The sequence below is a fragment of the Protomyctophum bolini genome, assembly GCF_963924005.1.
Source record: "Protomyctophum bolini genome assembly, chromosome: 11".
Classification (NCBI taxonomy): Eukaryota; Metazoa; Chordata; class Actinopteri; order Myctophiformes; family Myctophidae; genus Protomyctophum; species Protomyctophum bolini.
In genome coordinates this window covers 17,555,977-17,575,361 of record NC_137872.1, presented here as the reverse complement: position 1 = coordinate 17,575,361, position 19,385 = coordinate 17,555,977, and the positions used below count along the sequence as shown (strand labels likewise).

Here is a 19,385-nt window from a genome sequence, read left to right as displayed (position 1 = left end):
AAAGCATCAGTCAAAACAGAAGAGCTGAAAACACCCTGCCATCAGATTCCAAAAACATGTTATCACTGACTGCATGTCACTGTGGCGTTGCCGTCTGTGAAAATAAAATGTGAGTGCTTTCTCTGAAAGTGTAAATGGAACAAAAGTTAAATAGTCTACTGTAGGCCTACCACATCATGTTATAGGGTCCTTTTGTTGACCTTTGTACACTCTGGATTTTATATGTATTCATTCACTCAGGCTCGGCTCAGTGAGAGTCGCCTAATCTCATTAGAACACATAGCCCGGCCAACCCCCCATCTATTCATGCAGCCAAAGGGCCAAGTTATATAGGCCTACTGGTTTGGCGGAAGAATTATGCCAAAAATCTATATTCAAAGCTAGCCGCGCTGCCTAATTGCAAATCAACATAGCCCGCCCTTGGCTCCAGCGCTCACTGTGTCTATACAGCACAGATGTGGGGTGCATTAGTGGCGACCATATTTTGCACCCCCTCCAATGTATGCACCGGAGTAATGTCTCATTTATATCCCGCCGTAATGGACATCAGTCGATCTGCAAGCTCACGGCGTGTTTCGGACGCGACGCATTGTGAGCTCGCAGGTCGGCTGTGTTCGGGGCGCGACCGTGACGTACGCGGAGGTATAACTAAGGCTTTAATTGGAGGATACTGTGGGGAGGAGGACGAGGAGAACGGTAATAAGGTAAAGGCGGGAGGCAGCAGGTGTGAGGAAGAAGGAGACTGATTTAATGAAGCTACGACTGCAGCGCGCTGCTGCTGCTGCAGTCAAATACCGCCACCACCCTCACCCCCCAACCGCGCACCCCGTAAACCCTCCACAGCTCCCCCCATTCTCCCCATCCTCTCCCCCCACCCCACTTTTTTGCAGGGAGAGTGGAGCCTGTTGCTAGGCAGGCAGTGCGACAGTTGCCATGGGAACCCCCTCACAGACATAGTAGCTGGAAGGGGGGAAAGGGCTGGGTGGAGTGGGGTGGAGGTAGGGGGGTGGGGAGAGAGAGAGAGGGGTATGGGGGAGGGGGACCTGCCAAGTTCATGGCCAATGGCTGTGTTCCTCGTGCGGCCGCGGAATGGAACAAAGAGGTGCAGAAGAGAGAGAACGGGGTGTGATGGCACCGCGGCCCGATATCTGCATGGTTTGAGGTGTACTGGGCTCGTTTCATTTTGGGGGGTTCTCCCATCTGATGATGGAGGCCGGGGTGCCAATTGGTTTTGAAATTGGATGTACTGTAGCAAAAGGATTGGCTTTAGTTGTGGCGTCGGCAACCATTGCAACATGTCTCAACCAAGCTGTGGCGAGAGACGTGTCAAGTCAGAGTCACGTATCTTACAATAAATTCACCACCTCTCTGTACGTCTGTAATCCACGTAACTCGAGAACCGTTCGCCCCACCGACCACAAACGCGCTCAACACCACCACAGTGGTGCAGCGCCCAGCCTTGAGTCGGTCGGATACACGGTTGTCCAGAACCGCCGCACTCTGGTCAGGCTCTGCCAGTGGACCTAATGAGCCTAAATCCCATCACCTGTAGAATTCCCAGCCTCTGCCTCAGCCAATTGATTGCCATGGCAACCCCACACGGCCACACCTGCCATTTGATTACTTAACCAGTCCACTTTTCACAGTCAGTTTGCACTCTTCAGACACAGGCAGACAGAGAGATACAGAGATTTCCATATATGGGCACAAAAGGGACACAGACAGACGTGACAACGGGTATTGCATACTAGGTTCCCAACTTGCGCCGGTGGCCGACGGGCACAGGTCTAGTGTAATGTAATGCCAGGATCACGTGTGCAAAATAACAGCGTGTGTACTACTGACTGAGTTAAACACTTGACCCCTGCAGCCTCCCTATTCTAAGTAGCAGATCTACAAGCTTTGATGTCCTAAGAGTTTTAGCTTAGGACATTAAAAAAAGGAGTTGACCAAGCATAGAGCCTTGGGGGATCCAGGTAAGTGGTAGACAACAAAGACTGCAGCCAAATAAATTAGCGTAATGGATGAGCACCGGTGTTGTCTATTTGCAACAATCTTCTCGAGCACAGAAGTAATAGTAAACCTTTTTGCGCTCGACAACATGATACACTCTAAATGAGTCTTTGTGTTTGTGTGTCCCGTTTGTGAATAACAGTAGCTGACAGGAAATAAATAAAGTTGGACCCAAGTTGTTCCCTAGCAATACAATTCCACTGATACTGTAGGTGCAGGTTAACGTCCAAAAATCCATTACAAAAAGTAAAGTAAAGCATGTAGAGCAGATACTGGCAATTACCCTCACATTATCTTGCACGCTTTCTGGGGTATCTAAAAACTCTCTATTTCGACCCAGACAGACAGACAGACAGACATGCGTATCCTCTGATACGCATGACGTCACCAGCCAATTCTTTCCATCAGACAGTGAGACGTTTCACCGGGAGGACGTGGCGTGTTTGGCGGAACACGCTATAGTCCTCCCCAATGAATCGGCCCAATGAACCTGTGGGTTTCCTTCCCATGCCATTGGAGCGCACAGCCAAGCCGGAGGCACACTGGAGTTTTCGAACATGTTTTTCATTGGTTCCATTTTGAGACTTTTAGTGGCAAGAGAGACGTTCTGGTCCGTCCAAAATGATTTCTGAGAGAGATTGCAGCTATAAATATTGCGCTATCTGAACCAGCTGCGTTGAACATCCAGATGGAAGCATCTAGACTGCCTGTATTCACTTAAGAGAGCTTATGGAGGTTGTTTTTGTTTTTCCGCTGAAGTGTAGCTTTGGTGTCATAATAGCTCCGGTTGGAACCTCACTCTCCACTATTAGCTCCAAGATGAGGTTCCGCTGTGTTGTGTTCCCGCAGTGTGTGACACCGGCGAAAGGTACAGATTATTACCTTTTTCTGCACATCATATCCAAAAAGAAAAGGTAGTCCTCCACACAATCAGATATTTGCAATTTTTGCAGAAACGAACATTTAAGTCATGAGTTGAAACAAGCATTCGAATCGGTTTCGCCATGTTCTCCCAATGTATTATATCAGTATATAGCCTATCTAATACTGTTAAGTAGAAATACTTTGGAATTACAAATATATATAAATATACTCGGATAATGTTTATTTTGTTTATTTTTTTTTAAGTAAAACAAAATCAACCCAGAGGAGAAGGAATTACAAATATACTTAATACCTAAAAGTACAAAAGTATTGGTAGGTTTCATGACATTTATTTTTCATTGATTTTTATAAAACCTTTAGGTTTTATGACTCAAGTACACCCAAATACCTGAACTTTGAACATTCAGTGGATTTTCCACTGAATGGAAGTATGGCGAAGTATTGAGCTGCAATTAAAAACTAACAATTTGCCAGCAGACTTTTCCTGTCAATCATCGCCTCCTTGCTCTCTGCCTAATTATTCAGAAAACCACAGAAATTCCACTGAATGTTCAAAGTTCAGTTTATTGGTGCAAGAGGTCAGAAAAAAAAAACCCCAAAAAAGAAAAAAGGAAGACTTTTGACCTTAAAGTACAGAAAGTAGAAAGTACTAAATAATTGTAATGGAGTAACATTTATCCATAGTCTGGTGGAATGGCTTTAGAAACATATACTATAGGTATATGCCTATATGGCATGCAGAAGCACAGTGAACAGATTGTGGCTGCAGGGGTGATGAGATGATCCATTCAACCTTGGCTATACACCACTTCCCTACACACTACTCCCTACGTATATATGTACTATACACACTACTCCCTACGTATATATGTACTACACACTACTCCCTACGTATATATGTACTACACACTACTCCCTACGTATATATGTACTACACACTACTCCCTACGTATATATGTACTACACACTACTCCCTACGTATATATGTACTACACACTACTCCCTACGTATATATGTACTACACACTACTCCCTACGTATATATGTACTACACACTACTCCCTACGTATATATGTACTACACACTACTCCCTACGTATATATGTACTGGCGCTTTGCGGTCGAGAGTGGTGTAACTCCCTTACCAGGCGGCGATGCAGCTTGCCAGGATGCGCTCGATGATGCTGTTGCTAGAATGACCTAAGCCTGGGTTCGCACTGTGTTTATTCAGGCAATGTAGGCAGTACATGCCTTGCTAAGCCTTTGATCATGGTGCATGGTGTGTGTGTGTGTGTGTGTGTGTGTGTGTGTGTGTGTGTGTGTGTGTGTGTGTGTGTGTGTGTGTGTGTGTGTGTGTGTGTGTGTGTGTGTGGCCCATTAACCACACACCATGTTGATGTGTATTACTGAGGGACTTGACATCAAAGACCCTCCAGTGCAACACCTACTATGCAGATGAATAATGTCATCCAACCTAGATTCATCAAGGTCAACTTTCACACCATACTCCTTTTAAGCCGTATCTACCATAATCTAGTAAGAGTGGAGAGACTATTCTATTCATTGAGATTACAGACAGACAGACAGACAGACAGACAGACAGACAGACAGACAGACAGACAGACAGACAGACAGACAGACAGACAGACAGACAGACAGACAGACAGACTGTCCTCTCTACAGGTCGACCTCGTTCAAACCCACGCTCTTGGATTTCACAGAGGATTGTATTTCTGACAGAGAAAATGAGCTCAACTGTCCTGACTTGAGCTCTGGCTGACGCCTTCTCTTTATTTGCAACAACATGTCAAAGACGACGACAGCGACAAAGAATAAAGATTCTAAACGTATAAGACACAATATTTCCATCCCTGTTCACTGGGGGTTTTCAAACTGGTGACATCTGCATTCTAATTACACCATGTGGTAGTTGCAGAGAAGGCCTCTGTGTCTCAATGTTTGCTTTGGGGATTTGCTAAAACAGCCCAGTGAGTTCACAGCAGTGGTTCTCAAAGTGGGGTCGGGTCGGGCCGGGCGGGGACCCCCAGGGTTTACCTGTGGGGGTTTCAGGGGCTCACCCAGCTAAATTAATTAATAAAACATCATCAGTTCAACCACTTTAACCGGTATATATACGGCTAATTGAAAATAGCAGATCTACAAGCTCACACGGGAAAGTATGTGTCATTTTAGCTTATTCTAAAAATAGCAGATATACTGTACATAGCCTGGCTCCAGCCCTGAATCGCTACCATTAAAAAAATATCTCCTGGTGAAGTAAAATCCTTGAAGCCCTGAGCCACTGTACCAATGCAAGTGGCGCCTTTCAACATTCCCCCCCGAAGAATGGTCCCGGCCGGGTCGCTGCTGTCCCAGATATTTATGGTCACTGCGTTTGAATCTACTCTACCGTGGCTTGATAAGAACATGTGTGTTTACAAAATCCTTATCATTCAGTCAATATAAGGAGAGCAGCCGGCCGGCTTGGAAGGCAAACAGGCCATCTTTGGTGCAGTGACCTTGTTCCATGGGCAGAAACCATGCATGTGCTGACAGGGGGACATTAGAGGGCATTCAGAGCACTACAGGTTAGGGAACAAACCATGGCCCGTGCTGACAGGGGGACATTAGAGGGCATTCAGAGCACTACAGGTTAGGGAACAAACCATGGCCCGTGCTGACAGGGGGACATTAGAGGGCATTCAGAGCACTACAGGTTAGGGAACAAACCATGGCCCGTGCTGACAGGGGGACATTAGAGGGCATTCAGAGCACTACAGGTTAGGGAACAAACCATGGCCCATGCTGACAGGGGAACATTAGAGGGCATTCAGAGCACTACAGGTTAGGGAACAAAGCTGCCTATGAAACCACCATGAAAAAACATAGGCACCAATGGCAATGCACAATGAGAAAATACAGCCATAAGCTATAAAGTTAGTCATTATAAAAGTCCTTCATGTTTTTTAAATGTAACAAAATGTAACCAAATGGACTCATGGATCTATCTTAACTCTCATTAATTTAAGAAAAACTAGCACATCTGCAGTGGCCTTAAAAGCTGCTGCAGGATATATACTGTATAGGCCTAGGACTATATTTTAATTTCTATTGTATATATTCCTATAGCAATCGTTGCTGTGGTGTGTTTGTTCAGGGTTTAGTTGGATACCGATTTCATCCAATCAGGACTCAGATAGGATTATACAGGATAAGCAAGTGAAATTGGAAGTGATGATGGCACACATTAATGAGCAGACAAAAAGGGAACTGGAATACAAGCTGATAAATGGCTCCAATCTTTCCAGATTCAATGGCATTTGTAACCCATGCACCTCAAACAGCTGGAGATGTGGAAGCATCATCATGTGGCCTCATTAAAACAAAATAGCAATATATGGAGAGAATGCTTAACAAAATATTGAGCTTTAACTTTTTTCACACAGAAAAATACAGTTGTTTTAACCCAAAAATATCACTTTGCAGGCAGGCAGCACCTCTAAGGCGGGTTTCTATATGTCAACAGCATGTTATTTTCTCCTCCTATGTTGTAACCTCATTATGATTTGATCTTCGGCCTACATGTGAGTTTAAAGCCAGACTCTGGCCCCTCCCCTCCACGCCCCCTACCAACAGGATTGGAGTGGAGAGGGAGGAGTCCAGGCACAGAGGAGAAACAAAAAACGTGACTAGGCACCCAAAGCGTCGTGTTATGCAACGACTGACCTACTAACATACATTTTGCGACACCGAGAGAGGGAGAGGGAGGGGGCAGAGAGGGAGAGAGGGAGAGAGAGAGAGAGAGAGAGAGAGAGAGAGAGAGAGAGAGAGAGAGAGAGAGAGAGAGAGAGAGAGAGAGAGAGAGAGGGGTGGGGGGTTAGGAGAGGGAGGGGGATAGGAGGGGGGAGAGAGAGAGAGAGAGAGAGAGAGAGAGAGAGAGAGGGAGGGAGGGAGAGCGAGAGAGAGGAGGGAGGGGGAGAGGGGGGAGAGAGAGAGATAGAGAGAGAGGAGGGAGGGAGCGAGAGAGATAGAGAGAGGGAGGGAGAGAGAGAGATAGAAGGGGAGAGGGAGAGAGGGAGGGAGGGAGAGAGAGGGAGAGAAAGGAGGGAGGGAGGGAGAGAGAGAAGTGGATCAGCAGCATAACAGAGCTCCCACATTGAAATGAAGCGACACAGTGTATGGTGTTCTCATAGCTACCTGCTCTAACACGCTGAACACACTACAGCATCACTCTACCGTAGTAGGCTGCTCTCCACCACGCTGCCACCTTGCTCTCTATGGATTCTTATTAGTCGTTTGACGCAATTGACGGTAAGCTTTTGTTATAATTATTAGATTTATTGCCTGATTTACTGAATTACATGATTTTACTCATGGCCACAGGCACTAAAATGTATTAATTGGATGTTGTTATTATTGAATACAATGACATTGTTAGGCTCTGGATATGTTTGTTGATGACTGGTGTTACATTTATAATGTGAGTAGAGACGGTGGGACTGGCTTTGTTTTGGTGTGTTTTTTGTTTATGCGATCGCTGCTGCTGTGATCTTTCCTTCGTGTGCCGTTTTCTCAATGTCAAGGCGAGGCTGCTTGCCTCTGCCGGCTGGGGTGGTGGTGGTGGGGGGGGGGTTAGGGGGGTCGTGGGGGCATTTGTCGGTGACGGGGGGGCGCATGGTGGAATTCCTTCAGAGAAGATGTCATTTGGTATCACAGCCTTTTGATTTTTGATTTTTTAATTTGACTTTTTTTTTGTATTTCTTTTTTATTGGGGGGGGGGGGGGTCAAATTATATTATATTAGGCTACATGAGATTATCTCTGAAAATGTTCAGCCTTGCTGATTGCTGATAATTGTCCTGAATAGAAAATAACCACCAAATTGGGATCATTCATAATCATTAGCATTCAGGAATAATAATAATAATTTCCATTTGTAACTGAGTATATGAATGTAAACTTAATGTTTGCTCTCTCAGAGTTGCATAATGCATTAGCATTCAGATCTTACAATACAACTGATGATATAGGATAATAATATTATAATATTGTAATAATAATAATAATAGATTGTAAGTGGGACACACTTCTCTCCCTCACATGTAGGCCTAGCAGTTCTTTGTAAAGGTTAACGCGGTTGTAGGGCTTTAACCCTTTCCTGTCACACACACATACACATAGGAGCAGACAGAGACACCAGTAACCCACTTTACGTGTCTAAGACGAAGAATGATATTTAGAAGCTTCAATCTTGACCAAAGGTGAGGATATGAGTAGAGTATAGCCTAAAGGCATTTATTTATTTATCAGGTCAAATGTGGGTCAGATATTGTTGTGTCGGATAACCGTTGGATGGACCAGAAATAGACCTTTTTTTGTTGCTTCAGACAGAAAACATATTCCTGTAGAGACGTTGTTCTTGACTGTTTGGAAGCATTTGATTATCGCCGGCGTGGCTCGGCGGGGAGTCGTGCGGTTGCCTTGGATGACTTGCCTCGAGGATCCGATTAAATATGCATCGGAGCGATTTGTCACACTGTGCAACAAAGGATGGCCACGCTTAAGAGGCTAGCAAAGTATAGCCTATTATCTGTTCTATGACTTCACTGTAAAATCCTGGGTGTTCATGCAACTCTGACTGACACTCATAGGCTACATGTGTGCATATGTACAGTCTAGAGACATTTACACACAAAAAATACAATTCTCAGATCCTAAATTAACATTTTGTGCAGTGTCGACATATTCTTTGCGCGCATTGGCGATCCCCTTGATTTGAAACACAATACTTGGGTAGGCTTATTTTACGCACCGGATTTTTCTTTGTGGCTGATATTGCTCTGCAAGCATGCTCTCCCCCCACCCGCCACCCCCTCCCTTTCCTTGCAGCATTTGTTCTCCAGCAATGGCATGCGTAACGTGCGTCACATGCATGCCAGGTTACATGCACTCAATCACAGATAAATAGTCTTCTTTCCGTTACACTGTTTTCACTTGACACATAGCCTAATGTGAACTGGTGTTTTTGTTTGTTTATTTCTTTTTTGGGAGGGGGTTACACATACAGCACCGAGTAGAAACAATTATCCTGGCGTTAATATCTCTTCATTTGTGTTCAGAGAAGGAACCCTTCTTACGCAAAACATTGTCGAGGTTACGCAGGTTGCATAATAAAACAAATCAAACAATTAAAAGGGATTAGAAAGGAGATTACGCAACCAGCGGAAACCCCATAGACTAGTAGCCTAGTGTGTGTGTGTGTGTGTGTGTGTGTGTGTGTGTGTGTGTGTGTGTGTGTGTGTGTGTGTGTGTGTGTGTGTGTGCGCGTGCGCTGTAGTGTGCAGCGGTGCCGTGCCAGTTGGGTTGGCGCATTCACTGGCAACTCTAAATGTAGGTCACCCCAGCCCTCCCCGGAGGGAGGGGGGGGGGGGCGGGGGGATACCGCCGCTGCTGACTAGAAAGACGATAGATATAAAAGCCAACCACCAAAATAAATCCTCCGCCCCGCCATAATAACACAAGGAATGAACCAGGCCATGCAGAAATAGATATAGGCTCTACACCATCAAGATTTCTCCAAAACAGAATAGGACAAACATGCATTTCAATTGAATGCCTTTTCATTAGCATATTATAGCTTTTATGCCACACCCCTTTTTACTTTGATTTTATATACTGTAGATGATTGCATCACTGGACTGGATTTCAAATTTGCTAATCCTGTTCCTTTGTGGTTTGTCACTTCAACATACCGTCCGTCCACTGCACTGCATGTCAACTCCAAAGTTTGCCTTTAAAAGGTTTTGTACAGTTGTTGCCTTACACATATAACGGATAGTCTAAAACACATTGTTGCTTTCAACATGAGAGTATACAAAATGTGTTAATTCATCCATTTATAACTGGTATAGCATGTGCAAATGCGGGTCCATTTGGTTACATGTTGCACATGCTCACAGCCAAACCAGCCAGGATTTAGTGCATTCCTGATCAGTGGTACAGTAGTATACAGACAGTAAGTTATTTCCCATCCTGTCCCACTTTGCTGGCCCCTCTCGACTCTCTCCGGGTTTTCCTGGCACACGTAAGACGATAAAAGACGAGGGCCGTGCTTTGTTATTGTGCTGCGGTCTGGAGACGGCCGGGGGAGAGGCCAATTACAGCGTTTAGTAGGCCAGCGGAGCACATGTGACCAGGGAAACACATGGACCCGGTTTTTCTCTCTCTCCCTTTTTTTGGTTTTTTTTAAGAGCGAGTGGTTGATACAGTCTGTGTGTGTGTGTAACAAGGACTGATAGGGCCCCGCCTCGCTTGCAGCCTGCCTTTCCTGGCTTAGGACCCCCGCCCCCCTCCCCCTGCCCCACTTCTCTTCTTGGTAAGATAAACTCAACTCCGGACTTGGAATCCACAAAGTAGATCCGACCCAACAACACTGATAAGTTGACCCCTCCCTCCCCACCCCCATGCAATGGTGCCATTGCATTCCTACCTACTGGGGGGAGGAGGGAGGGTTCAAAGCCAACAACAGTAATGGTTCCATCGCATTTCATCTTACCCCCTTTCTCTGAAACAGTGCACCCGCTGACCCCCCGTACCCCCTCCCATCCTTCTCCCCGGCTGCTTCACTTAGATTTTAGAGCCCACTTCCTACAGCCCTCGTCTGGGACACGTGCAGCAGGCAGGCGGGGTGGGGTGGGGTGGGGGGGGGCGGTTGAACTCTGCTCCGTGAAATTTACAAAAGAGCCGCTGCTCATTGCGCCGTAAATGCCACGTTCCGCTCTCCTGCGGGTTTGGAAAGTGTCCGGGGCCGCAACTCTCCGGATTATTTTCCAGTGCTGTCATTTTACAAGTGCCACAGAGAGTGGCCGACGACAGGTGGAGCGTACAAGAGTGATTGGTCACCAGTGGGATTACACCATTTTGCTCGGAAAAGTAGAGAAATTATTTGACTTGGCTGAAAGAATGGGTCTATTTTTGGACAATTTAAGCAAGCAGACTGTGTGACTTTCCCACAAATCTGACCTTTGAACCACTTAAATCCTATTTTGTTGAGCGGAGTCCCCCAGGGGTCTGTGCTTGGCCCCCTCCCGTTATCCCCTTTTTACCCCTCTGATCTCCAAGCTCCCAACGTAATTTTTGCGCCTATTTTCGCAAAAGGTTGGCCTATTTGACATTGGCCAGAATATAAGGATGCTGGCGTCCATGTGATCAGCACGGCGCATGCAGCCTCGTAACAGAGAATAGGATCTTAACGATGCTGGTCGGTGTAATTAACCCACAGGGCGCAGCACACGCACCATGTGATTGCGGATGACGCACACAGGGTCTATTATCAGGATGTGTTTGATGAGAGAGGAGGAATGGAGTGTGACGTCGGTTGGTGGGGTCGGGGGCGAGAGAAAGAGAGAGAGGTGGGGGGGGGGGGGGGGGGGGGGGGGGGAGTCAGACAGGGAGAGAGGGAGACTTACAGTAGAACATTGGGGGCAATTTAACACAAGAATCTCATTCAGCCTAGCTGGCTTAAAGTGCCATGTGGCTTAAAGTGCGTTCAGTGATGTCAGTTGCCCTTCTTTTGTTATAAAATGCCTCTGCCTGCCTGCCAGCCAGCCAGCCAGTGGCCATCAGTCAGTTGGCTGGTGGAAAACGAAGAGAGGCGGAATGTCAGATATGATTGGCTGCCTCCATCTGCTTCCCCCCCCCCCCCCCCCCCCCATGTATGTGTTGTTGCCATGGGTGACATGTTCTTTGTACTGGCACTACCATAGCCGTCACCCCCACCCCCATCGCCAACTCAGCCGTCATCACTCCTCTCTCTTTCCTTTCTTTGTTTCATCTCTCCTTCATTGATTCCTATACATCTCTTTGTTTCCATTCCTCTCTACTGTAATTCTGTACCCCCCCGCCCTCTCTCTCTTCCTCTGTATACCTCCACTGACCTATATTCCAGACATTGCAGTGTAGGCGACAGGGCTTGTGTTTATCAAGTGCAGCCGCGCTCCCCGGTTTCTGGGTCAGTGGGACAGGCTGGGTTGGGAGAAAGTCTGTACGCTAATTCTCTTCAACTCTTCCCCTCTCCTCATGCCCAGGGGTCACACGCCAGCGGCTCACAGGAATTACCTTATAACCACTTGGATACCTGGCGCCCCCATTTTGGGCATGTCATGGGCGAAAAATTGTCAAAGATTATCAAAATCAGTGAAAATAGCTTGTAGTTTTACAAGAACATTTCCCAGATGTTCAATAGAATAGAAACTTGGCCAATTGCTACAATTTCAACGTTGTTTGGGGCTTACATAACGAAGATGAACAAAGGAGTTGGGCCTAGTCTTGTAAACAACCTGCCTTACATTCAAATGCAACAAGCAGTTGCCTTTAGGAATGTAGATGTTGAGTAACCTACTTTTTACTGCAGCTGCCATCAGACATTGATGGAAGGCTCAAGTTCATGTTCAAGTTCAAGTTTGTTTCTGCCGAGATGGGCAATTTGTGCTGCAGTAATTATAAAAACTTAAAACACATGTAGTAAATATAAAAACACACACTGTACCACAATATATAAGTGCAGCTTCAGTGGTAAAAGCCTTTCACCACTTAAACCCTATACTTGCTGCATGGTCCCCAGGGCTCTGTACTTGGTCTACTCCTTGTTTCACTCTATAACTCTTCCCTGCAAATAGTAGCAGTAGCCATTCTTTCTGTGTGCATTGAGAAATAGAAATGTTCTCCAGTATTTCATCAGCCTAATAAAAGAAAACCAGGTGTAATAACAATAACAATGTTTTACTAAGCAAGTTGAGGTTTAGGGGATAACTCGTCTGGTAAAACCATCGGCATTTCGCCACATGTCGTGCCAACAGTCTGGTTTAGAGGCACACCTGTTCATCTCGTCGCCCCCTGTTGTGTTTTAAGCCGGCCGACTGCAACAGCCATAAGACCATCTGACCACCCTGGTGGTTTAGTAAAGTCTGCTACTCCACTGCCATGCCTCCCCTCCCCTGACCCACCCACACCCCACCCTCTTCCTCCCAGAGGCCCTTGACCTATATTTATCAGCGGCCTACCTCCCAGCTGCCCCCAAACCTCCAAATCTCCTACCCCCGGTCTCAGACACTTTATCTGTGGCCATGGCTTTGTCTCCGTCTTATCACTTGTCGTTATGCATCATTGGCTTGGCGTATGGGAATTGTTTTGGCAAGGAGCTATTTCCAGCGAGTCGAAGCAGCCCGAGTCCTTGGTTGCTCCTGCAGGCTGTTATTGAATATTTTCCAGTGACCTAGAATTTCAAACGAATGGAATAAAGGGAACCCTAGACACCTTAAACCTGGCTTCGAGTTGGGAGTGAAAGCTTAAACAGTGTGATTTTATTTTTATTCTTTTGGCAGCCCCAGTGACACAATGTTGGGGGTGTTACAGAATCATTTTTGTTTAATCCAGTCAGCCGCAAGACATGCAGACATAATTAGTACAGCCTTCTTCTACAGCTGCCTTTAAGCCATCACAAAAAGTGTGAGGTCACATATTTTTACAGCTTATAAAAACAAAACGTCGCTATCGGGAGGAATTTGTTTTACAGGAAGTGCAAAAAACCTGTGTTGGAACAAGTTACTATTATTTATTAACAAGTTCTTGTTGATACTTTTCAAATATTTATAAAAAGAATATAAAATAAACAGACAAAAATAAATAAGTGAGCTTGTAGATTGGCTATTTTTACTACTACTGTGAAACATTATTGTACAGGGAATTATTTTACGGGGTGTGATACAAGGTTTTCCCAGTTCCCACAACGACAGCAACAAGAGGTAGACTACTTTTAAAAAGTTGCTTCTCAAAGCACAGCCCCCTCTCTGCTTTGGGATGAACCTAGTGCCCCTACATTACGTCACTAAAGTCAACATCAACATTCCAGCCGTGAGGTCAGGGGTCATTGGCCACAGACAGAGCAGATCAATAGGGGGGTCAAAAGGTCAGACAGCGGTTAATAGGGTCTGCAGACGATTTGGTGGTTGCTAGGGGAGACTCGTGCACTCAAAGCCAGACATGCCAAAACAATGGAGCAGCACTGCTGGGATTTCAGCATGTTTTACTGGTTGCATATTTCATTGGTGTGGGAAACCCCCCCCCCCCCTAAAAAAAAACAGGAATAGATGTAGCAAACAATGGCTTTAAAAGATATCATTCACAGCCGCGTTGCACATAACGCCAGCAGTCCACATGGATTAACTGATCTGATTTTCCTCCTCTCTTTGTCTCCGCAGGCTTTCATCTCACCGCTGACGGCAGAGAAACTGAGGGAGACCCAATGAGTTTCAACCGCAAAGAAACGCAAGCACGGTGTGAGGTTTTCAACGACCCTGGTACTTAGGAAATTCTCCAGATCCTGAACATAAAGAGAAAGCAATCCAACAAGTTTTCCACTGCTCCCTGCTCCCCACTCCCTTGACCTTGTATCCATTACCACGCCTCATTTGGGAAGATCGGGTCAGAATGGAAAGTCTGACTTCGGCCCTGATGTTGAGCAAAAATGCCAACACCCTCGAGGACTTCGATGACTACGAAGAATCTATCCCCTCCCCAGGGGGACCAGCGACTCGTCGCCCAAGCAAGTCCAACAAGAACAGCATGAGCTGCAGGCGGAAGCGCGAGTTCATCTCTGACGAGAAGAAGGACGCCTCCTATTGGGAAAAGCGGCGCAAGAACAACGAGGCGGCCAAGCGCTCCCGGGAGAAGAGGCGCCTCAATGACATGGTGCTGGAAAACCGCGTCATGGCGCTGAACGATGAGAATGTGCGGCTCAAGACGGAGCTGCTCCAGCTGAAGCTGCGCTTTGGCCTCATCAGCACAGCCTCCTACATGGAGATGAGCCAGCAGATCAGCAGCGGCATGGGGAGTGGAGGAGGCGCCTCCTCGGCCTCCTCTACGTCCTTCTCCCCCAACAATAACTGCTACACCAGCGGCTACAGCAGCGGCTCCCAGGTGATGATGAACTCCGACTCCTCCGAGGCAGAGCAGTCGAGTCGCCAGCTGGCAAATTACTCGCCGCGGGGCTCGCTCTCCGACATGTCCGACGGCTCGTCCAGGGACAGCCCAGATACCCTCGCCTTCGAGATCAAGCAGGAGGGCGAGAGGCTGGAGATGGACATCGCCAGCGGCACCACCACCCAGATCATGTTCAACATGCACCGCGGTCTGACCGCCATGACCCCTCACCACCAGCTCCAGCAGCACCCTCAGGAGCTGGACTCTGTCTACCACAACCAGCAGCATCCTCACCACCAGCAGCAGTCAGCTGTGAGCACCATCACCGGCCCAAGCCAGTCTGCCCCGCACCCGCCGGCCGCCCAGAGGAGCGTCATCCTTTACCGCTCCAGCAGCGCATCCTACCCCGTGGAGGCTCTGGCGAGGCCCCAGGATGTGGACATGCAGCAGAGTGGCGCCCCCCCAGGGGTCAGCCGGCTGGCTCAGTCCGGGGAAAGTGATAGTGCCACTGAGACACTGGCCGAGGTGACGAAGCAGCTGGAGAGAAAGACCTTAGATTCCCCCCCGTACGACTTCCAAGACAGCCGCGGCGAGGCGGGGGAGAGGCAGGCGTATCGAGCGGGCCAGCTCACCCAGCAGCAGCAATTTGGCTCCCCAGCAGGCCTGGCTCCAGAGCTGCTCCGCAAGAACGCGGAAGGAGCCCCGCAGTCCCACCTGTACCACCACCTCCAGCAGATCCATCTCCCCTACCTCAGTGCTCAGGACGAGGAGCCGCCCGTACTCACTTACGAGGGCGACTCCAGGAGTGGGTCCTACTACCAGGGTCACTCCACGTCCTCCAACAAAGACACCTCGTCCAGCGACGGAGAACAGCGCAGCTCCGACAAGGAGGCCTTCACGGACGACGACGAGTCCCCGTCCTCCGACGTGGGCAGCTACCTCCACCAGCAGCAGTCCGGCATCCACCAGCCCACCTCCCAGCGGGAGGTAAAGGGCACAGCGTTGCCCCTCAAACTCAGACTCAAACACAGGGCAATGAACTCCAGCGGAAGCAGCGGCCACAGCTCGGGACAAGACTCCCCGACCACCCCTCCTCCCGCCTTGCTGCCACCACTCACTTCCCTCCCCCAGCACCCCTACCTGGCCCTGCCGCTCCAACAGAACTTTAGGAGAGAGGGCCCGAGCCCGGCGGGCCTCGGCGAACAGCCAACCTCTACCGAGGAGACCAGGAAGGAAGGTGGCAAGAAGGAGTCGGGAGGACGGCGAAACAAGAGATTAACTGTTGTCTGTTGAGTGACTTGTCGTTATAGCCGGGGGCCGCCTCTGGCGCTCCAGGATAAAGAAAAGACACTGTCTCACCCTCCACCCAACCCACCCGCTCCATCATTGCCCTTTACACACACACACACACACACACACACACACACACACACACACATGCCTCACTTCACCTCACCCTCTCCCAATGCCCTTGGGACCAGAAAACTGGACTTACTGCTCACGTCACCAAACAGGGCCTGGATGTCTTGGGGGCGACTGTACCATATTTGTATATATACTGTACAGGTTACATCATTTTTTACATCCTCTCTGTACTTACAGATGCACTTTTGTTTATATAATGAGAGGAGGAATGGAACTGCCTGTCCGCTTTCTTACCGTTAATGTACAACCACTCTTACATCAGCATTGCATTATCTGTCTTTTTTTTCAACAAAAGAATGTAGTAAATCAATGATTATCGAGCTTTACCAGCACTATTGCATGGATACACATATCCAGCTGTAGACATACTGTAATACACACGTATAGCCTGATTTATATTTCACCATACGTCGTGTCGCACGCCAAACATAGCTGGTCATCATGCTCACAACTCGTCACAATGCAGCACCTTTGTGACCTTTTAGAATAGCTATTTTTGGCACATGACACCATTGTATGGCGGATTATAAATTAAGCATGTGGCTATCTGCCTTAATTGAATCAAATGCACATACTGGGATCATTCCCTCGACCAAAGAGACAGAAAAAGCACCGACAACACCAGTACAAAGTTCCATCCCTCTTCCCAGACCCTACCTCTACCGTGACCCTAAAAAAGAAAAAACATCTCCATTGTTTCGCGAAAAAGCCCGCAGTCATCTTTATTTTTCAAGCACTTGGTTTGTATATTATACTGTGATATATTGAATACATATCTTATATAAATATATATTTTACAAAGAAAATTTGAGGGAAAAAAAAAGAAAGACGTAAAGAAAACGCATCAAATCTGTGACAGCGAGTGGACGCGGAGAGCGAGGACCCCTACGTTCGTTATCACAATTACTGTACAGCCACATGATGTCTACTGTCGACAGAAAGAAAGCCTGCTCCAAACGAGCCTCTCTTTTGATTGTCGCACATTAATTGCTCCTTAATTAGCCGTGTTTGCAGGAACACTGCCGACGCGCCCCGGAGCACGCGGACAGCACTGAACGGAAAGCACTTGCCGATCGATCGGCAGGGCGCCTATACATTTTTTTTGTACGTTTTCAATTACTTAACTAAACCAGCCTTTAAATGTTTCTTTCTCGGTGGAACAGCATTCACCAGCTGCGAGGCCACAAGCCTATAAGTCAATTTGAGCTTTATTATGAATCATATCCTGTCTTCGTCGCTGTTATCCTTCCTAGTCACTGGCCCAATGTATTTATTCCCCTGTTCTCGATAGCGCCCGTCACTGCAGAAAAGCCCGCAGGAACATAGACTGCGAATGTGTACAGACCTTTACAATACAGTTACTACAAGTACAACTACAAGTTTGGGAACCACTGCTTTACAATACATACAGTTACTACACTACATAATGTGTACAGACCTTTACAATACATGTACAGTTATTAATGAAAGCCCCGACTGGGCTGTAGAACGTTAAGGGTGTGGGAAGCCCAGGGTTTCAGGAACCCGAGGCACGTTTCTGATGTAAACACACTACAATGCACTGAGTCCTCCTCCATCAGAGAGGTGGACAGCCTCACTTCCTCTCCGGTTACATTTTGATATGAAATGCCTTGTGGTCTGACCAAGGCATCGACTGACCACATGGACCCTCGAGACTTTTATTAAAACCTCGGATATGACATAATCGGATCAGTGAGAAAAATAATAGCTAAATGTACTACCTAAAACCTCTGAAACTCCGATCAGAGCCACGGTCTGAGTTTTTGTAATCGAGTTATTAAAAGAAACACAGACAATCTCTTAAGTTAATGAAAATGGGGATTTCCCTTTGCTTCCTGCGTGCCTCTGTTACTTAATGCGGGGTAAATCGATTCCCCTGTTCCTCTCGTGTGCTCATATTTGGGCAGTTCTAAATTTCTGCACTTGGATCCTAAATTTAAAATAAGAGTCTATGTACCATGTCCGGCTTTTTTTTTGGCACTTGTGTATAAATGTAAAGTCCCCTCGCCCCACTTCCCCCTTGAACACTGTACGGTTGATTTCATTGCTTTTTTATATATCTTATTATTTGGTTCAAGTGTTGCTCTGTTCCTTCCTCTGCAGGCCGTAAAGTCCTCAGTGTTGATTTATCCAGTTGTAAATGAACACTGGATGATTTCACAGCGTGCCGCCATGTCTTTCTCCTATTGAACGTGATGTTTGCCTCATTCCTCCCCTTCCCCTTTTTTTACAATGTGTATTAATCAGTAATGTTTGTGGTTTTGCTGATGATGGTTTTATGAAAAATGTAAAAAGAAAAAAAAGAAAAAAAGAAACACACAGGGGAGGATTGTGTGCCGTTGTAGAGACGGGCATGTTTGTGCCAGTATGGTGGACGCCAGCCCTTCTTTGGTTTTTTTGACATGACTTATGTATGTAAAAGACACTAATGTTCATCGTTGGACGGTGGGAGCATTTCAAGATTGAAAATGAAAAATAAAAATGGAATGTTGGCTTTTCTCAACATATCATAAAAATTATGAAACGTGTTTCTTGTATTTTATATTCTCTGGCACTATATATGAAACGCCTATACAGATTGCAGTGCACACATTTTAAATAAACATCTGCATGAATGTAACCAAATGGACCAGTGAGGGTACATTTGTACAATTACAGGTACATTATTTTGTACAATCTCAGAGGTACAAATGGATAAATTAGTATTTTAGAGTGTAAGTAATTTTGAACTGTACGTAGTATGCCAAACATTTATGTCTATAAAAATAATGGTAATGGTATACAGTGTATATATATATATAATTGCAATGGAGAACTGGTGTGAAAGATGCGGCCGTCTTGTAGGGGCTAAAAGACCAAGAATACACTGAGAACACAAGTACAGTACGAGGTGTTACCAGGAATAGCTTTGCCTCATAAATGGAAATGCTGCTATGCCTAGTATTTATATGTATTAACTACTTAGTTAGAACCCATTAGGCCAGCTTAAAATGCCTATGAACACACACACACACACACACACACACACACACACACACACACACACACACACACACACACACACA

The 19,385-nt window shown here is 46.7% G+C and overlaps 1 protein-coding gene across 1 annotated transcript; it reads left to right on the top strand.

The window, feature by feature from the left end:
- The first annotated feature begins 7,068 nt into the window (after positions 1-7,068).
- LOC308324660 (uncharacterized protein) lies at positions 7,069-18,635 on the top strand. Its single transcript, XM_080776865.1, has 2 exons — positions 7,069-7,207; positions 14,154-18,635. Exon 2 carries the CDS (start codon positions 14,383-14,385, stop codon positions 16,165-16,167), a length of 1,785 nt encoding a protein of 594 aa, XP_080632991.1. The 5' UTR covers positions 7,069-7,207; positions 14,154-14,382; the 3' UTR covers positions 16,168-18,635.
- Positions 18,636-19,385: the final 750 nt, after the last annotated feature.

Excerpts from the sequence above, each read along its gene's own strand:
- LOC308324660 (XM_080776865.1), top strand. The coding sequence starts at position 14,383 with ATGGAAAGTCTGACTTCGGCCCTGATGTTGAGCAAAAATGCCAACACC.